We start from the raw sequence: 19,974 nt of genomic DNA on the forward strand, positions 1-19,974 counted from the left end.
TATTAACACCCGCCCCCCCAGAAGGGAAAAAAAAGAGTGAATACAAGACCTTTGAATGAAGATTTATTCCTCTTCATCTGAAATTGTGAATCAATGAAATAATGTTTTACTCCAGAGAGGTCTTCTTCAGTACACCATCAACAAATATGTCTAATTTGGATTCATTTGTTTGTTTCTTCTCTTTATACAAGGTGAATTCCCTCCAGAAATGTATAAAATCTGCAAATTAGAAGGCGGGTCTCTTATTTCTAAAAGTACTCAAAATCTATATAAGGAGGATCCTTAGGACTATTGCTGTTTTTGTCACCTCCTCCAATTTCTGTCATTTTCTTCTCTGCAGGGATTGCCTCTTTGCTAGCATATTGTGAGAAGTCTACAGGTTCAGGAATGTGGGGAGGTGTTGCACATCTCACCAAGGCCCAGTTCACTCCCTCAAAAAATGGGTGTTGTTTTATTTCTGTAGCACCCCTTTTATATGCAATCCGCTTATGTGGTTCTTTTACCAAAAGTCCTCGTATGAGATCACGAGCCACAGTGCTTACTTGTGGAGTTTCAGGAAATCTAAGTGGCTGGCCTACAACATTGAAGAGTGTGGCACGATTGCCTGAACCTTTGAAGGGAGTTGTCCCATGCAATAGCTCATACAAGAAGATGCCAAACGTCCACCAATCCACTGCACTACCATGACCCTCTCCGCGGATGATCTCCGGTGCTAGATATTCATGTGTACCAACAAAGGACATTGAGCGCACATTTGTTGGCTCTGCCATCAATTCAGGAAGGGAGCCTCCAGCACACAAACCAAAATCTGATTTTGATTTTCGATTCTTTTTACTTGGTAAAATGCGTGGAAGAAAATTTGATGGCTGCATACAACCATGAATTAGCAACTCATTATCTAAGATTCCCCCAGCAACACCAATGCTGTTTACATTGGTGGCTGAAGACTTCACTAGTGTTGGACTCACGGAGCAACGTAGGGATAAGTCAAAATCCGAGAGCATGATATGACCCTCTTCTCTCACTAGGACATTTTCAGGCTTCAAATCCCTGTATACAATGCCTAGCATGTGCAGGTACTCAAGTGCTAACAACACCTCTGATGCATAAAACCTGTTAAAAAATGTAAGAACTTAAGAAATCTATTTGCTCTGAATGTCTAAAATCAAATCAACACAAGAAATTCAGTTCACTAAGCAAATTTCGATTAAGTGTTAATAATTCTTTAGAAATTTTAGGCCTCCTTTATTCTGGTTGGTCTAACAGTACAAGGTAATGCTATTTCAAATCCCTGTATACAATGCCTAGGATGTGTAGGTACTCAAGTGTCAACAACACCTTTAATGAAAAAAAAAAAAAACCTGTTAAAAGATGTAAGAACTTAAGAAATATATTTGCTCGTAATGTCTAAAATCAAATCAACACAAGAAATCTTAGGCCTCCTTTATTCTGGTTGTTCAAATAGTACAATGTAATGCTATATATACTTTAAATACCATCATAAAATAGTCATCATCAGAAAAATAAACAAAATTTCAACAATTTGTAGAAAGATAAACTAGACTGATAATCAAAGAATACAGTGAAAATGTAAATAGGTGGTAAGTACTAACCGTGCAGCCTCCTCAGTGAAGTGTTTGTTGGGTTGTTTTTGGCGAAGAGAATGAAGATTACCACCACTACAGAATTCCATGACCAAACAATAGAATTTATCAGTCTCTAAGTATGAATATAGAGTAGGCAAGAATGGGTGGTCAAGAAGTCCAAGTATCTCCCTTTCTGTCTGTGATCGCAAAAGCTTGTTTCTACTCGCAAGGGAGCCCTTGTCCATGACTTTCATGGCAAAATAGGTCTTTGTTCCTCTAAGCTCAACAAGATAAACACTCCCAATATCTCCATAACCAATGCGTTTGAGAAGCCGAAAATGGCTAAGATTTAGAGGGGAACCTTTGGAAACTATATTAATGGCATCCCACCGCACATCTCCACCAGTATGTGGCCTGAGGGGTGTGTTGGATCCCTCTAAGCTATTGCTACGAGAACCATTCACAGTCCCTTGGCTAGGGTTGGTGAAGGAACTGGTACTCTTTCCACCATTTGTCTTTGTGCTTGCTGGTGTTACTCCAGCAATCCCTGCTGTTGAAGTTATTGGGAATTCAGATTTTCCAGGTGTCCTTGGGCTTGGAATTCCATTATAGCTTGGGCTCGGAATTCTATTATAGCTTGGGCTGAGAATTCCATTATAGGTAATATTGTATTTAGAAACAAACTTGTCAACTGGCTGGTCCATGTTTCTGAGATCAGATGGAGGGTCAATTGTCAAATTTGGTTTCCTTCTGGACTTTGGATCCTTCTGTCCAGGTTTATTTGTTGGATCTTGAGATGAATCAACATAAGCTTTTGCTACTTTATCAAGTTTTTTGGGCTCATACAGTAAGTCATTGTCTGAACCAGCAGCATTATTTGCAACATCAACCATCTTTTTGGGTCTCCATGGTGCTTTTTCAGATGAAATGTGGCTCATCTGCATTAACAAATGAAAATTTTATTTTTATCACAATATGTAATTCTTCACATGTTTAAATAATTAGTCCAGACAAATTTACAGTTTTATTTTCTCTTTTCAATAATTTCATTGAAGAGTAATCCATTTCAAACAATAATATCATGTCTATTGTTAGATTTGTTTCTAAAAAGAATGAAAGTGCATGAATGAGTCTAGATATAGAGCATATTTACCTCAGGCGAGTCTGGTCTCTTGACAGGCTTTGATGACATTTTTAGGGCTACGAAACACCACCACTCAGCAGGAGCTCTGACAAGATTTGTATAAATATGAATTATTTCTCCCAAAATGAAATGCATAACAAATTTGTAACAGATGACATGATGTGATCTTGTGTGTATAGAAAGGTTGGACATTTGGGATCTTGTATATCAATAATATATTCTCAGATTAATCAGCAACTAGATCCTCCATTCAAATGAATCATAATCTATAAACCTTGTGGACAATGCAGTTGCCAATTCCTCTATACATGTATCCAAAATAATCACTTATGAGCTTAAACTCCTTTACGTGTATGAAATTTTGCAATGAATAAGAACATGTCAAACAAATAAGTCCATAGCAAAAGCTACCAACTTTTGAAACGTGTCATATGCATACCAAATCAACATGAGTGGTATGCACGTTACGGTATGACACAGCACACACAAATCAAACGTCATAGTTGGATTAAAAAACAATGCAAACAGGCAAAAAACAATACAACAAGAAGCGCGCACACACAAAAACAAGGAAAAGATCAATGCAAATGCAAAACTAGCAGAGACCAATATGATAAAATATGGAAGGGAATGCGAGACAAACCAGAAATTGAACAATGATAGCAGCAAGAAGAACCAAGTTGTAATTTTTTTTGTTTGTGTTCCTGACAAGTCATTGCATTTGTGTTGAATAATATGAATGAAAGGGAACAGCTTTTTGTTGGAATTTGGGAGAGAAAAAAGAGGAGAGGGTGTAAAGGGAGGGAGGGAAAGAGAAAGGAAAAGGAAACTGGGTGTTGAGAATGAATGAGTTGGAACTTGTTCTTGATTGAACCACCATGCACCACCCATCATCAGGAGTGACAATTTTTAAGAGAAATTTGTGGAACAAAATTGAAAAGACTCATAACAGAACTACAATTAGAAAATCTCAATTTTATATTTTATATATATTAAAAAAAAAGCAAAATAAATAAATAAATCAATGTGTGTGAGTGTCAAGGAGAAAAAGAGAGAGTGTTTCAAACTTGTAACAGGAAGGAAAGAGAAGAAAGAAAAGGTCATGAGTGAAGACGGATGGATAGGCACTTAATTCTCTCTATCCTTCAATTCAAACTCTATAACTTACCAAATTTAGCCTAAACTAAAACTAACAGAATTGGGCAGCAATTTCATTGTGGGTAACTTGTTTCATGACGTAAATTATTTATTTATTTCATTATTTGTTGCTGGATCAAGTAAGACACATTGCACAAATTGCATGTCACTAGAACAATATCACTACATTACCATGTCACCATTTTTTTTTGAGGACAAACTGCATTTTCCCTATCATAATCTTTCACATAGCCTTTTACAATCACCCCCCCCCCCCCCCCAAAAAAAATTCAAATTACTAAATTACTAACATTCTAATTTGAGAGAAATGTAATAATATCCACCATTCTGTCTAAATTAATGGAGGAAATGCTAGAGATGTGAAAAACAGCTCATTGATTAAATTGCCACTCATTGATTACAATAGTAAACAAACCAAAACTGAGCAGTACCATTCGGTCTTCTTCAGCACGACTTGAATACTTAGTGCATGTTTGAGAATCTCATAATTTTCAGTAGCTTATAATAATATGCTGAGGTTTTCTATTATTATACTCACCTCTCATGTAATTTAAAATAATACACACCTACCCTAAAATTTAAACTATTTATACTGCTTTCCTCTAAATAGTTGAAAAAATATTTTAAAAATTTCCCAAAGAGAAAAGGATTAGGACAAATTTACTATTAGAGAGAGTATAAAACCTATAGATGACTGTTTATGTGAAGGTAAAAAAAAAAACAAAAAAATATATATATTTGAGGGTATGTTTGGTAATTATTTTTTCCCTTATTTTTTGTTTTCAAAAATAATTTTCTATTTTTAAGATTAAAAAAGTTGTTTGACAACCCAAAATTGACAGAAAACAAAAACTGTTCTCAAAATTCAATTTGTAAAGGAAACTAAAAACATGCAAAATGTTGTTTTCAATTTCTAGTTTTTAAAAGCCAATAAAAATACACATTTAATTTAATGAATGTGTCTTATTTAATGAATTAGTATTAGAGTTCAAATCCTAGTAACAACATATTTTAGTATTTTATATTTTTTTTTCTTCAAAAAACTTTTTTTTTTTTTTAATTTCAACTGCCTAAACATGTTTTTAATTTTAAAAATACAAAAAAATTATTTTTTCTTTATATTCCCCAAAAACAAGCTTTTGAAAAAAAACAAAAAACAAAAACTGTTAGTAAATATAACCTAGAGTTTTTATTTTTAAGTATTTTTACACTCATTCAACCTTAATGCAATTTTGCCTGTGTCCCTTGAAACTTCTAGATTAATAGTAAAAAAAAAACACTAAAAAAGACAAAGGAAGCAAACGTAAATCCCAAAGCTATATCCAAGGGACAGGAGTTGCAAGTCAAGTTGAAGAAAAATGGAGAGCCCAACACCAACACCACCACCACCATCATCTTCATCATCATCAGCATCGGCCGTACACCCAGGAATAGCACCAATATCATATCTGCTGGGAACATGGAGAGGCCAAGGAGAAGGTGGTTTTCCCACCATCAATTCCTTCTCTTACATCGAAGAGCTTCATTTCTCTCACCACTCTTCCAAGCCCGTCATTGCTTACACCCAAAAGACTTGGAAACTCCATTCTGGGGAGCCCATGCACTCTGAGAGTGGCTATTGGAGACCCAGAGCCGATGGTACCATTGAAGTTGTCATTGCTCAAAGCACTGGCCTTGTTGAAGTCCTGGTAGGTACTGCAGTGTAGCACTACTTATCTTTGTTTTTTGTGCCTACTCGTCAATTCTAAACTTAATAGTAATTATCTCTCTTTTTTCTTTTCTGACTTCACTTGGGTTATTATTTCAAACAATGAAGAAATGGGTCAAAGTTGATTCTTTGATTTGATGCATAATTCTGTGAATCAAGAAGCTATCTTTTCTTTAATTTATGTTATATGAAATCATATGCAGTTCACATATATGATTGTTCTCTGTTTGGGGATGAATGTGGTGTTGATGTTATGTTTATATCCATTCCAGAAAGGGGACTATGATGCAGAAGAAAAAGTCATAAGGCTTCAAAGTGAGCTTGTGGGCAATGCTTCTGAGGTAATTTATACTGATTTTTGATTGTGGTATCATGATGCAAAACAGGTTTAAGATATGATGGGTTCACAAAGAAAAATATCCTACTATTTAATTTTCCTACTAAAGAATGAGTTTTCTTTAGAACTACTTAACTCTCCTATGACAACTCGGTTTTGCCCTCTTCAGTTTGGATTGTTTGTGCTGATAAATTCATGGTTATTTTAGAGGTTATGTGTAAAAATGGTGATAGATGAGCTTTCTTAACAGTCTTTTTTTTTTTTTTTTTTTTGAAGTGGAGATAGAGCAGTATTTTCTTTTTCCTATTGTTGTCAAAAAGTGAAAGTTTCGTAGATGCATTTGATAATTGGTATATATATGATAATGTTATCCAGGAAATGGCAATGGAATTCTTCTAATGATGTGTAGAGAGCATTGGTTGTTTTATACTCCAATGAAAATAACAGACTCCATTATCGTTTTCATCTTTTTCCCTCTCATTTTGGCCTAAAGACACTTTATACGAGAATGAATATTAACATGATCCGTATATGTCTAATCTAAATTTATTTATTGCAAAAACTGTCAAGATGGTGCTCTAGTGCAGAAAAAGTTAAGTTCTTCAACTTGACCTTGAGATAGAAGATACCTCCAAAATGTGCATTTGAGTTGAGCGTTGAATAGCTATGTTAAAGATTGCTTGCATCATCTTTGATGTGGAGCTTCAGTTACATTTGAGGTTTGTCCTTGGGAGAGGTTCTCGTCACTTGACTTTTGACTTAAATTGATTGTGATAATACCTCTGGAAAATCTGTAGGGATCTGTGATCTCAACTAAAAATCGAGGTAGAGTCATTGGCAATTCATTCTTGATGGTCCTTTTTCTGTTTAATGGGCATGTTTTACGTACTTTACTTCCCCTTTGCATATTACTAGAGTCAAATAGATTGCACTAATCTCTCTACTTTTGCCGCTAAATGATGTGACCTTGCCTTTGCAAGAGCTTCCCAATCAAAATTTTAGGACTTGGGCATTGTGTTATATTGATATTAGCCACCCACTTCCATTCTTTTCTACTTATATTCTGCCTCCCACTTCCTTTCTCTAAGCACAAGCAATTAGACTGTTATAACTTATTACTTACATATATTGCATAATAAATTAAGCATTTCTATTACATTTAATGTTTAGACCAGCATCTAAAGTTATCAGATGATGTCTGATTCCATGATTATCTGGTTATTTTTGGTGTAGTATTGTTGAATAGTACATATATCGTGCAATGTTGATGAGAAGTTGATAACTGTCACTAAGATGACGGTTTTAAGATAATGATTTAGAAGTGTGCAAAGAAAACTTCTGATGGGACTGGTAAAAGAAGTGTCCTTCTATGAGATGAAAGGCCTATTTGGGCCAAGCAAATCCGATCATATGTACAGATTTGATAAATGTCCCTCTCTCTTGGGTAAAAGGATATGAACAAAAAAGGCCAAGAGATCACTGGGGAGGGCCTATCTTGATTCATGGAAGTATCATGGGGACATGAGGAAGGTATACCAGGTGACATTCTGAGGGATATTAAAGGTCATTCTAAAGGACACTAATAAAGGAAGTGATTGTAATTTTGTAATTTATTAATTGAGAAATTTTGTTGCACTTTTGGAAATGATGATTTGTAAGATCAAGCATCATTTAAATTCTAAAACTGATATATTTATGTGTCTATGCAAGCATCTCATTGGACTAATCTACACGCTAATATTATAAATGAATTTATTTCTGACAATCTATTGGTTGTTGCTCATTCATATTCTTTAAGCAATTTTGATGCTTTGGTAAGAAAATTCCTTTATTCTCTATTGTGGACACCAGATGCAGCCATGCAGTCCCCCCAATCTTATTGTTGGATGATGGAGGCCCATTGACCTGATTGACTGTATGGGATTTGATTTGATTTTTGGAATTTGATTTATTTCTGGAATTAATATAACTGAATTTTGAGTTATTTCTTTTCGTACTGGGTTTAAAAAATTATTTCATTACCTTACTTGGGTGCCAATGTTAGATTTTTTTTCTTCCATTGGTGTAACTTGGAATTTTGTGCTGTGTCACCCTCTCTAAATAAAATGTTTTGACTGTTAAGTAATCTATGTTCCTTTCCTTTTCTGCTATAGGTGGAAAAGATAACCCGAGTTTTTCAGTTAATTGGAGGAGATCTATCTTATGTGGTTCAGATGGCTACAAATGCTACTAGTCTTCAACCACATCTCAAAGCCTCACTCAAGAAATTGTGATGCAAGCATGCTTTAGAAAAGTCGAGTGTATAAATGAGCATCAAAATAAACTCCTATATGAAACTGACGCTGATGGAAAGGTATAGTTTCCCGTTTGTTCAGAGGATAGTGATCTCCAGCTTGGTTGGAATTTGGTAATGGACACTTACAATTGAGTCTATATTAGAATACAATTTAGTTCTTCACAAAGTATATTTACATCTATAAATTCTGATGTTTTGCTTATTTACACTTTCTAGTCCAAGAGTTATGCCATATAGCTATGAATATTGTTGTTCTCCTCTCTCTCTCTCTCTCTCTCTGTAAAAGGTAATTATGTCACTTGTTGAAATTCAATGAAGAAGACAGTCTCAATTTGTTGAATTTGCTGTCAATACTGTCCATTTATTAATTGAGGGACCACATGCCTCTTACATCAGTTAACAGTTTTTAGCCAAATTGAGAGGGAAGGGGGTTGGGGTAAGGGACACAAAACCTGTCGTCTCTCTCTCTCCCTCTCTCTCTCTCTCTGTTTCTCTTTTCTTACAAGCCAATCCTTTGACCGAGCCACCAATTGTTTCTTTGTCTCACTGATTGCTGTGAATTCGTCTTCAGTCACCTCTCTCTCTCTCTCTCTCTCTCTCTCTCTATATATATATATATATATATATATGTGTGTGTGTGTGTGTGTGAATATTTCATGACCCATGCCACCAAATACCCATACCCAATATCAAAACTAAATGATCATGTAATTGAATTGATATTATGCAGTGCATCCAAATTTATAGACTTCTGATAAACTTTTTTTTTTTTTTTTTGTGATAAATATGATAGTTACAATGGAGATGAGAAATTTGAATTCTGAAAATCATTAGAAACATCAAGAGATGTTAGTTGAGCTACAAGACTCTCGATATAAGGCTATTATTGTTGTTGTGAGGATGAGACCTATGATGCACACAGTCGCTTAGGCATATGAAATTGAACAATAACTTGCATAGTGTAACATAGAGAGGAAACTAATTAGGACTAATTTAAATTAACATTAAAATCAAAATTTTGTGGGCATTTATGCCTGCATTTCCATGAGTTTGACTTTTGTTAAGCTTCTTGTATGCGCACCACATACAAGATTTTGCTTGAGAGATCATCAGGGTCAATACACAAGATATCATGACCACAGTACGTTGTGATGAAAAAGAAAAAAGAAAAAAGAAAAACCCTCTTTTGCAAAGGCACAACACTCTACAGATCCCACCTATCTAATGCCTTGAAAATTGCCGTTTATCATCTCCACCTCCTTGTCTTCCATAAGGGTTGCTCTCACTAAAACCATGTTTAGCTCCTTCAACTTTTCGCAATTTCCTTCTGAACTTTGAAGCACCACTATCTATGTTCAGATTCACCTTTGGTGGGTTTGAAAAGCAGAAAGAAGCTGCAACAGCCTGAACAAACAAAATACCCAGAACATGAGCATTGTATTATAAGTTGTATATTACAGCATAACAAACAGAAATCAATCAATTTTTCTTTAAAAAAAAAAAATCAGAATCATTTGAACCCAGGTCAACAAGCATGTCAAATTGGCTACACAGGTAGTACCTCTAGCCTAAACAAATCAAGTTGCTGTCTAATGACGTCACCGTAAGTATTCAGCACAGTTGTCTTTACATTTTTTAACCAAAAACAAGCTGATCAGGCATAGCTAGTCGTACCAAAAAGAATCAATTTTCTTCCAAAAAATGCTAAATCCTTGAGCTGTAGCCTCTCTCCAAAAATAGAAACCGGTCTGGTTGGTTTCTTTATTTGTCATTCCCTAGCGGAACATACCACAAACACCTAGAGCTTACAGCCTAACAGACATCCAAGGTTCATAGTTGATGAGATGTTATTTTAACCCTTAGATGAGGCATTCAAGCACCGTGTTGACGTAGGGACTTCCTTTTTCTTTTAACTAGATAAATTTCCGCACGATGTGTAGTGCAACTTAATATTAGTTTTCTTCAATATTTCAATAAGTTTGCCAAGAATATTGTATATTAATTGGTTGACACCTCAATTTCCAATAGAAATATTCATGATTCATATCCCCAAAGTATATAAAAAAATTTTGAATAAATTTCCCAATAAAAAATTGTAATCTTTAGGTATTTTATAGACAAAATATAAATCATACTATATATGTGTGTGTTTACAAATTGAAAATTGCATGATATAGTGGTTAATATAGATAAGCTTGTTTCATGCCTACTAAAAAAATGCATACATCCTTCAATTATTGTTTCTCATATAAATGTAGAAAAATTATATTAAATACACATATATTACATGTGACTGAAAAGAGTTAGGAAATTTAAAGGATTAGGATTTATTTTAGTGAATTCACAAAGATTTAATTTTTTTCACATGGCTCATGTCAATTGTTGTCAAAGCAACTAAACATGAGTAAGAATGTCATATTCTAAATTTATTATTATTATTCCAACTAAAAATTATCTCTTAGATAGAATTTATAAAAATAATCATATAAATTCATTTGATATAAATAATTAATGCACAAGTATAGATAATTAATATAAGCATTTACTCTATCAGCTAATTTAATGAACTAATACTTTAATATAAATGCAAACTTTGTTGATTTAGAACTCTAAATAAAGAGAACTTTTAAGGAATGCTCCACATGGTACAACTCCATACTCTCTAATATGAGGTCTCTACTTTTATATATATTGATATGATTAGATATTTTCCCATGCATATGTTTGGTTGGATTTTCTCTTTTACCCAAAATTTTAGGTTCACAAATATGGAGAGGAACTCCCATAATTGGGGGATTAAAATCCCCCCATTTGAATTAAAATGGACTCCATCAAGAAACCCATTGTTGTTCTATACAAACATACTATAAAAACGTGTTAAAAATTTTAATAAAAAATATGACACATCTTTTAACAATGTGCTTAGGGCTGTCCCCCTAGGGTCAAAGCAATACAGATTTCCAAATGGACACTCTCCATTTGAACCTAAATTGAGAGGATCCTTTACCAGAATTAGTGGATATAAAGCTCACCCAAAACACCAATTTAGCCAGCTAGGTGATACTTATTTGGAACCAAATTGCTCAAGACACCTAAATTCAAGAAAAGGCCCTTAAATTTTTTATTTCTAGAACTTTGTTGTCACCCCCAAAATTGTTGTCAATAGTTTATATTTAAAATGATAGAAGTTCCCATTTACCAAGAAGAGAGGCTTTTACCAGCAGATCACTTATAAATATATAAGGATTTTACCTGCAGATCAAGGCGGTGAACATCAAAGATGTCTTTCATAGAGTGAGAGTTATATGCTAATAAGTAGGATCTGTACGCATCTTTGGCTGACTTATTCAAGTAATAGTTACTGCCCACCAACTTCTCCTGCAATAATCCAAATACTCCAAACTAAATCCAGCAGTTTAAAATAGAAGAGATATTGACCATAAAATGTGGAAGCAGTAAAGTACCAGGTGAGACTGCACATTAGCCAACTTCTTTTGATCAAATTCATACTCTTTAACATGGACTTTTTCTGCCTGAAAGTAGACGTCATCTTAGGATGCAAAACAAGCAACTATACAGCAACAATTTATTATGGAAAATAAAGGAAAAACCTATTGGCCACTACTTTGATTCCTACTCATTTTTCTTCACAGGATCCTCCACAAAGCAATAGTCTTTTTCTTCTTTTTCATTTATTTTATAAGCTCTTTTAATGTATTTATTTCTTAAAAAATAGGTAAGCTACACATGCACTTAACGGGCATTGAACCCAACTCCGCATCCCCATTCTTCATTTTAATCTAAACTTTAAGTTATACAATAAACCCCCCCCCCCCCCCAAAAAAAAAAAAAACTAGCCTCTTCACATCATACTAAATATGGATGTGTCGACTTTAACATAAGGATTGTCTAAATCAGTGGCCTCTAGTTTGTTTTGTTTGATTGCTTTTCCTTTTTCTTATTCAGTGAATATACTATACCTTTAGAAGGCGAAGAAGTTGCAACTCTTCAGGTATCAGAAAAATCAGAGCATTTCCTATTGCACCTTCCCCACGAGCTGTTCGACCAACCCTATGAACGTAATCCTGAAAGGCGTAACCCCAAGCTAAATATCAACATTATACTAAACATAGATGAATAGAATAGAAAACAGAGATTATATTAAATTTGTTATAGGAGGGCAGGATGGGGAAGTAATCACCTTGGGCTCATCTGGAGGATCATACTGCACAATCCAGTCCTACAAACAAAGACAAGGGGAAAATAACAGAATTTAAAACCATATCAGGAATAACAATAACAGAAAAATAATTATGTCACATAGTAAACAAAAGAAACATACCACATCAGGAAAATCAAGCCCACGAGCAGCAACATCAGTACATAATAAGATCCCCTTCTCAGCTTTGCAGAAGTCAAAAAAGGTTGATGTCCTTTTCTGCTGCTTTTGCTTTCCATGGATATCAAGGCAGTCCACCTGAATGTATCTCAGTAGTTCAGAATGGAATTTGACCGAATTGCATGAAGAGAAGAAGACCATCACTTTCTTTGACAGATTCCTTTTCAAGAAGGAATACAAAAGAATAAATCTCTTGGCGCTGGGCACAACACAATAGCCTTGCTGCAGGCCTTCATTGGTGACCTATAACACCCAGCATCTTGTCAGATTTCAAATGCAAGGGGCTGAAGAAGAAGCAACATAATATAAATTCAGGACATCAATACTAAGTGGTTAAATGAACAAGGTCATTGACACGGGACATGGCAACATGGCAATTCCTGAAAAATTAGGACACCTCACGGTGGAGATATGACAATTAATTAATTAATCAATTAATACATACTTTTAGGCAAAATTTATGGCTATTTTAAGTTTTCGAAATAAATAAAAACATATCTAAAATCAAAGGAATTTATTTAAATATCTTTTTTTTCTTCCAACACACTGAGGGCACGCATGCAGTCCCCAGCGAGAATGTCTGTGCTCTCACTCTTTTAAAGACAACATTATCAGGCCATAAATTAAAGTCTACATCAGTGTAGAAAGGTACAATAAAAATATCATGTTAATAGACATGACATCAGTAAAGTTATCAATAGCAATTATTTGATAGAAGATCGCTCACTGTCGCAATAAGCTATTTATGTGCACCGCATGTCAAGTAGTAGTATATAAATTAATCTTATCTACCTTTTTTCTCCCAGCATCCACATCAATATAGATAGGAGTTGTCTGAAATGATAAGCGTGCAAGATCCTCAACCTACAAATTTACAGGAAAAACATTAGAATCCATATCAAAACCAAACTATTTGATATTTATATACACACACAAGAAAAGTGAAAGCATGTTTATACAAAATTTTCTCCACAAAAGAAATAAAAAGAAATAAATAGCATAAAATATTTGTAACGTGGAAAAGAGAAAAGATTAACTACCATGCGGCTTTTCAAAATGACTAACCTTTTTAGTCTGGGTAGCTGAAAATAAAGCTGTTTGCCTATTCTGCACATTGAGTAGCAACTCACAATCAGTTAAAGAACCTTGGATATTACCATAAATGATATAGCATATGATTTCAATTACTAACTGATAAGTAAATGGAACTGAGAATATTTCCATTTCTAATCAATACATTGCTAAACAAAGTTGAATCTTTTCAGAAAAATAAATTGCATGCTAGATGTAGAAATTGACTAATAAATAACATCTGTCCTTAGCAGCAATGTCCTAGCATCAGACCCACAATCCTAATTTCAAGTGGTGGAATATTGGAATCTATGAATTAGCTGACATGCATCACTCGTTTGTTTTGTTGTAAAAGGTTTTCATATGTAATATGTTTTTATAGCAAAACATTTTCAGGTGTTCTGTGTGACATAAAATTTTCAATTGAAAAGAACACGATGGTGCCTCCTAGCCACCAGATCGGCAGCCAGACCACCATGATCGATGGCTAGACCACCAGATGGAGAGGTGACAGCCACTCTTTTTCTGTAAAATGTTTTACTGTGTTTTTTGGTGGTTAAACGTTTTACAGATTTTTACAAAGAGTTTTACAGCCAATGGAAAACATTATCAGATTTGACCAAATTTTACAATGAAACAAACACCGTAAAATGCTGAAATTACAGCGAAACAAAGGGTAGTGCATGTGTGTTAAAATTTTATTGAAAATAGATAACACCACTGAGTACACAAACTGTGTGCTCAGATAACAAAATCAAGACAAATTACAGCAGTCAAGAAACTCTTTAACAGATTGGAACACTGGTGGAAGCATCCCGTGGATGCAACTACAATAGTTGAAACCAATAGTTGAGACAATTCTCTCAATTAGTACATCCATTCCAAGGAAGCAGAGTGAATGCAACTACAAGAAAGCATTTTATTAACTTGATTTGTCAGTAAGTTAACATTGCATTAAAAAATGCATGTCTGCTCAGCCAAGTAATATAACTGATGTAGAACAGTGTAGGAAAATAAAGATAAAAGAGGAACAACAGGATAAACATGACAAACCCTATGCTCCACCACCTAGAATCTAGCTAAAAATCTTAGGCATCTCCACCTAAGGGTGTTTGGCATCACTACCAAACAAAAGAGGAGCACATTCTGAACTCATAAAATTGTTATTCCAAATCACACTGCCTTTCATGATTTTACAAGAGAACTAGTTTAATAGGGCTCGGGGATTACACCAATATGGAAAATACCTCATAAAACCCTTAACATTAAAAACCAAATTCCAAATTCAAAAAAAAAAAAATTTAATTTCAAATTCAAAAATGAAATTTAGATGATTTTGGTGCTCCTTGCATCAATAACCTTCTTCAGAACAGATATATGTACAACTTTACTTTCCCTCCATTGGGATCTTGGGAAGTACCAAATGGAGGAAAGGAAAACAACCTAGATTAGTTTGGAAATGCTAAGGAAACAAAGTCAGTTTCTCACCATTACCACTTCCTTTTTCCTTGTCTTTCTTCCTAATAACTAAAAACACGACCTGGCTCTATTGTTAGATTTGGTGAAAGCTTGACACAGCATTAAACCTTTTTTTTATAGATGATACAGCATCAAACTTGCACATGGTGTTTACTTCCATATGATAACTGCCTTAATTCACCCAATGATAAAAAAAAAAAGTATAATATAATATTTTTTAAAAAAACATAGATTACAATATATTTTTACCTTTGGTAGGAGCTTAATAATCTGCCTCATTTCGTCCTCAAAGTTTGATTCTAGTATCCTGTCAGCTTCATCAATTATTAGGCACTGCCAGTTCAAGTTAAAAGAAAAAAAAAAAAAAAAAAGAGTAATTAGAACATATATAGATAAATTGCATGGAATAACTAGCTTTAACTTGAGATAAAAAAAAAATTAACATTTTGAAGTTAGTTGATTACCAAGGAGGATATCATGGTATGATTTGAGAAAAATATAAGAATTTGATGAAGTTTGGTAAATATTCTTATAGAAGTGCAGTAAAAATTTGAAGTTAGTCGGTTACCAAGGAGGATATCATGGTATGATTTGAGAAAAATATAAGAATTTGATGGGATATTTTTTACAACAGCAATACTGTTAACAGTTTGAAGTTACAATTGAGATTTGATGAGAAAGTCATGTATAGCAACATTCTCCTAAACAGCTAAAAAAGTATAATATGCAGAAAAAATATTAATAATAACAACAAAAATAATGTTATGAAACTGGGTGTGCATTACCTTCAAGGTTTTAAACATGAATCCCTTGGTATTTTGAAGATGATCAAGCAGTCGACCAGGGGTTGCAACTAATAAATTCACTCCTTTGACAATACGCTCTGCTTCCGATCTTCTAGCTGAGCCACCAATAACCAAACCAAGAGTCTGGGAATGGTACTTGAGAAGGTCTTTCGCGACAGCATGAGTCTGTATTGCTAGCTCCCTTGTTGGGCAAATAACGATGACTCCAGTTCCATTACGTGAAGAAAAATGGCTGTGATGTAACAACTCGACAGCTGGTATTAGAAAAGCAAGAGTTTTCCCAGAACCGGTCCTTGCAGCTCCAAGAATATCTTTGCCAAGCAATAGTGGTGGAATTGCTCTGGCTTGAATCTGCATTGCATTTTTTTAAAAAGCGAGGTAAAAAAAATTGCACTAAGCATAATAATTAATAAGTCATCTTCTACAAACTTATCTTAAACCTACAACATAACATGTAGTAGAATAAAAATACGATCTTTGATCAAATACATGATCCCATAAAATACAAAGTGAGAGAATTTCCCTTACTAATGAGTATTTACATAATGACCCAAAAATTTTCACAAAATATATGACAGCTGCCAAGGTGTGAAGTTATCAATAAACATTTGCTAACTTAATTGTCGAAGTAGCATTAGGGTCCATTTGGTTAGGCGTTTTGGAGCCTAAAAGTGCGTTTGTTTTGCAATAGCAACTCCTCGTAGCTTTCTTACAAACACTCATTTTAAACCCAAAACACGGTTTTGCAACAGCTTATACAAATGCACCCTTACTCATGTATCAAAGAACAGCAGTAGTCATATATTCCAAAGTAAACTCATAATTAAGGAAATGAAATTTCTTTGCTCATGGAATCAAACTAACCTAATAATAATAAGAACAGTTGAATTGAAATTGAATTATAAATTTAGTGAGAGAGAGAGAATTTGGGGAAAGCTAACCTGAGTCATATATTGAAATCCAATATCGTTAATAGCATTGGAAGTGGGTTCAGAGAGACCCAAAGATTCAAAAGACTCAGTGCTCATAATCCCACCACCACTCTTCTTCACCTTCTTCTTCTTCTTCTCCTCCTCCGTCGATTCCTCACCATTTTCTCTCTCTTCTTCTTCCGCTTCCTCTTTCTTCTCATCTTCAATCTTCATCTTCTTCTCTTTCTTCTTATTCTTCTTCATCTTATCCTCCTCCTCCTCCCCCTCAACTTTTTCAACTTCATCTTCATCTTGGGGTTGCATTTGAGGGTTTTGAGGCTCCTCCTCCGCTGAATTCTTGTTGGGTCTATTTCTCTTGCGCTTTTTCTTCTTCCTGTTGGTCTCGTCGGCGACCATTGTTGTGCGCTTTAGCTCTGAATCTTCTTCGGCCATGTTGTTGTTCAGCTGTTGTTTCGATTCCAATTTCCAAAGGAAGAAGAAGAGGAAGAAGATTTTCAGTTTCTCTCTATAAAAGGGTTTTTGGGTCAGTCAGTCACTGTTGCTAAACCCTAGCCACCATTTCTTTTTAATTTGGGCCGGGCTAAACCGAGTCCAACGGATCGGATCACTTTATCATTTTTTTTTTCTCTAACAAGGAGTAAAGAGTAATAGAAACTCATATAAAATATGCTTTTGATATTTTTCAACACATTTAAAATGCCTTAAGAAACTCTAATGATTCAAAGTCATCCTCATTTTTAAGCGAATGTTTTCCTTTCAAATCTTTTTGTTTTTTTTTTTTTGTGTGTGTGTTTTGTTTATCTATCCTAACATTTTTATTTGATTACACTCGTTTTTTTGAATATGTTGTTATTTAACGATCAATATTTAATATCATAGAGTATAGCCAGTGTATGCATAGTATCATGTGTTTAGTTTGTTACTAATTTCAAGCTTAAAGAGATTTTGACATGCATACACACAATTTGGCTAATGCAAGAAAGATTAAGAATTTTTAACAATCTCACCCCAAGTGTGTATATTGTCTGCCTTGGGATTCCATGAATTAAAACCCTCTAACAATTATAGAATACCAAAAGGGGGTCTTGTAATTTATGAAATCCCACATTGCCTAGAGAATCACATGGGAATGTGCTTATAAGGAGTGACCTCCCTTTAATGTGTAAAGACATTTTCTCCTAATACTGTGTGCTTTAAAGAGAATAAAACCATGAGAAGTATGAGCCCCAAAGCGGACAATATCTGCACAGTTGAGGAGAGATTGTTACAACCACTTAATTCTTCAATTAGGAGAAGTAAGATAAAATTTAGTATCACAACTTTTTTGCCTAATTGTGATGTGGTAGTGTGAGTGGTGGAGAAAAGCCACAATTGTGATGTGGCAGCGTGAGTCATGGAGAAAAAAAAATTATGGAGTCCATGTTTAAGTGATAGGTAACCACTCAAAGTCTGTCACATCAGAATTGTGGCAAAGTTCAAGTCCCTCCTCTCACTTTAAAAAGAAAAAGAATAAAACCAAATGGCTTGAATTGAGCTTTTAGGAAATATGGATTTATTTATTTATTAATAAATATTTCTTGGCATCCAGTCCTGTTGAATCTAAATTAGGCAACCAGCTGTATCTATATGTTTTTGCTCAATCTAAGACTTCTACAACTAATGGGTTGGCCCAAAAGTTTTACCACTCAAAAGGGGCTCATTGGCCCGTAGGCCAGCATTTCCAATGACCACTGATTAGTTTGCTTTCCAAATAAGCATATGACAAACGCGCTTGATTTTAAGACGGCCCGCAATGGTTACAACAGTTTAGAGCAAACTATTTTCCTTTTGTTAAAATGAGCTTAGAGTTAGGACTCTCTTTTTCTTCTTTTTTTAAAATTTTTTTTTAGGATCTACATAAGATTGTGTTTGAAATTTAGAATACAGAATCACATATAACAATTCATAGTTTACCAAATTAGAGCACTCATTAGATTAAGAAATTCAAAATGTGTGACAGAATCAAGAGTTTTGTAGTTCAATTGACATCTACTCCAACCCATATTTTTAAAACGTGGCACTCTACTCTCTACCCATATTCCTATTCTTACCTACTTCTACCATTCATTCCCTTTTTTCTCCTATGCTACTCTACTTTCCTTTTATCTCCATCTTCTACTATTCACTTTCTCCCTCATTTCAACTCAAACTTTCTAGCTTAGTACTATGAATCATCAATTGATAGGAAGAAAAAAGATCTACTTCAAAATCTTTTACTTTGGATATGTATCTGTCTTGCTCTTGCAAACATGTAGGCATCATTGTTGTGGGTTTGTTTTGGTTAAATTTTGTAAAAAATCTCTATTTCTCTTTTTTCTCATAAACCTTAGAATAGCAAAATTGGGTCTATTGGGATGTTTTGTTTTTTTTCATTTAGGTCCAAATGAGCATTTTATCAAGTTAAAAAATATTATAAGAAATTAGGATCATCTGATCCTGAATGATCGTAGCGATCCTACCAAAGATCCTTGAAAGATGTGAATCATTTTGGACTGGTGAAATCATAAGATCGTAGGATTGTATGATCTACATCGGGATTTTGACAACCATATATTATCATCTCTAATAACTAGTAAAGAGTAATAGAAACGCATATAAAAATATACTTTGATATTTTTTAGCACATTAAAATGCCCTAAGAAACTCTAATAATTCAATAGGGGTCATCCTCATTTTTAAGCGAATGTTTTCATTTCAAATCTTATATTTTCTTGTGTGTTTGTCTATATCTATCTTAACAATTTCATTTACTGACACTCCTTTTTTGAATATGTTGTTACTTAACAATCAACATTAAGTACCATAGAGCATAGCTAGTGCATAGTTTCATGTATTTAGCTTGTTATTAGTTTCGAGCTTAAAGAAATGAGAAGGATTGCAGTTAGTTAATGCCTAGAGTTTGAGAAACTCACGTAAAGGACCTAATTCAAATAAAATACATGTATGATGTATTACTGAATGCAAAGGACTGTCTGCACTTAGCTAATGCAAGGAAGATTGGATTTTTTTTACCATGAGA

At 34.2% G+C, this 19,974-nt stretch overlaps 3 protein-coding genes across 3 annotated transcripts; 1 reads left to right on the forward strand and 2 right to left on the reverse strand.

The window, feature by feature from the left end:
• On the reverse strand, positions 1-2,809 carry LOC142617755 (serine/threonine-protein kinase RHS3-like). Its single transcript, XM_075790708.1, has 3 exons — positions 2,740-2,809; positions 1,614-2,524; positions 1-1,113 (listed from the first exon to the last, which is right to left on the reverse strand). The coding sequence occupies exons 1-3, from the start codon at positions 2,776-2,778 to the stop codon at positions 249-251; spliced, it is 1,815 nt and encodes a 604-aa protein (XP_075646823.1). The 5' UTR covers positions 2,779-2,809; the 3' UTR covers positions 1-248.
• A 2,396-nt stretch (positions 2,810-5,205) lies between these two features.
• LOC142615158 (peroxynitrite isomerase Rv2717c) lies at positions 5,206-8,580 on the forward strand. The gene is made up of 3 exons (XM_075787862.1): positions 5,206-5,576; positions 5,869-5,937; positions 8,087-8,580. Exons 1-3 carry the CDS (start codon positions 5,247-5,249, stop codon positions 8,204-8,206), a joined length of 519 nt encoding a protein of 172 aa, XP_075643977.1. The 5' UTR covers positions 5,206-5,246; the 3' UTR covers positions 8,207-8,580.
• Positions 8,581-9,211: 631 nt separating this feature from the next.
• Positions 9,212-17,446, reverse strand: LOC142617307 (DEAD-box ATP-dependent RNA helicase 27-like). The gene is made up of 11 exons (XM_075790092.1): positions 16,926-17,446; positions 15,964-16,335; positions 15,428-15,511; positions 13,694-13,735; positions 13,421-13,492; positions 12,572-12,871; positions 12,431-12,469; positions 12,210-12,314; positions 11,694-11,762; positions 11,482-11,607; positions 9,212-9,633 (listed from the first exon to the last, which is right to left on the reverse strand). Exons 1-11 carry the CDS (start codon positions 17,346-17,348, stop codon positions 9,451-9,453), a joined length of 1,815 nt encoding a protein of 604 aa, XP_075646207.1. The 5' UTR covers positions 17,349-17,446; the 3' UTR covers positions 9,212-9,450.
• Positions 17,447-19,974: the final 2,528 nt, after the last annotated feature.

This window comes from Castanea sativa, chromosome 11, assembly GCF_040712315.1.
Source record: "Castanea sativa cultivar Marrone di Chiusa Pesio chromosome 11, ASM4071231v1".
Lineage (NCBI taxonomy): Eukaryota > Viridiplantae > Streptophyta > Magnoliopsida > Fagales > Fagaceae > Castanea > Castanea sativa.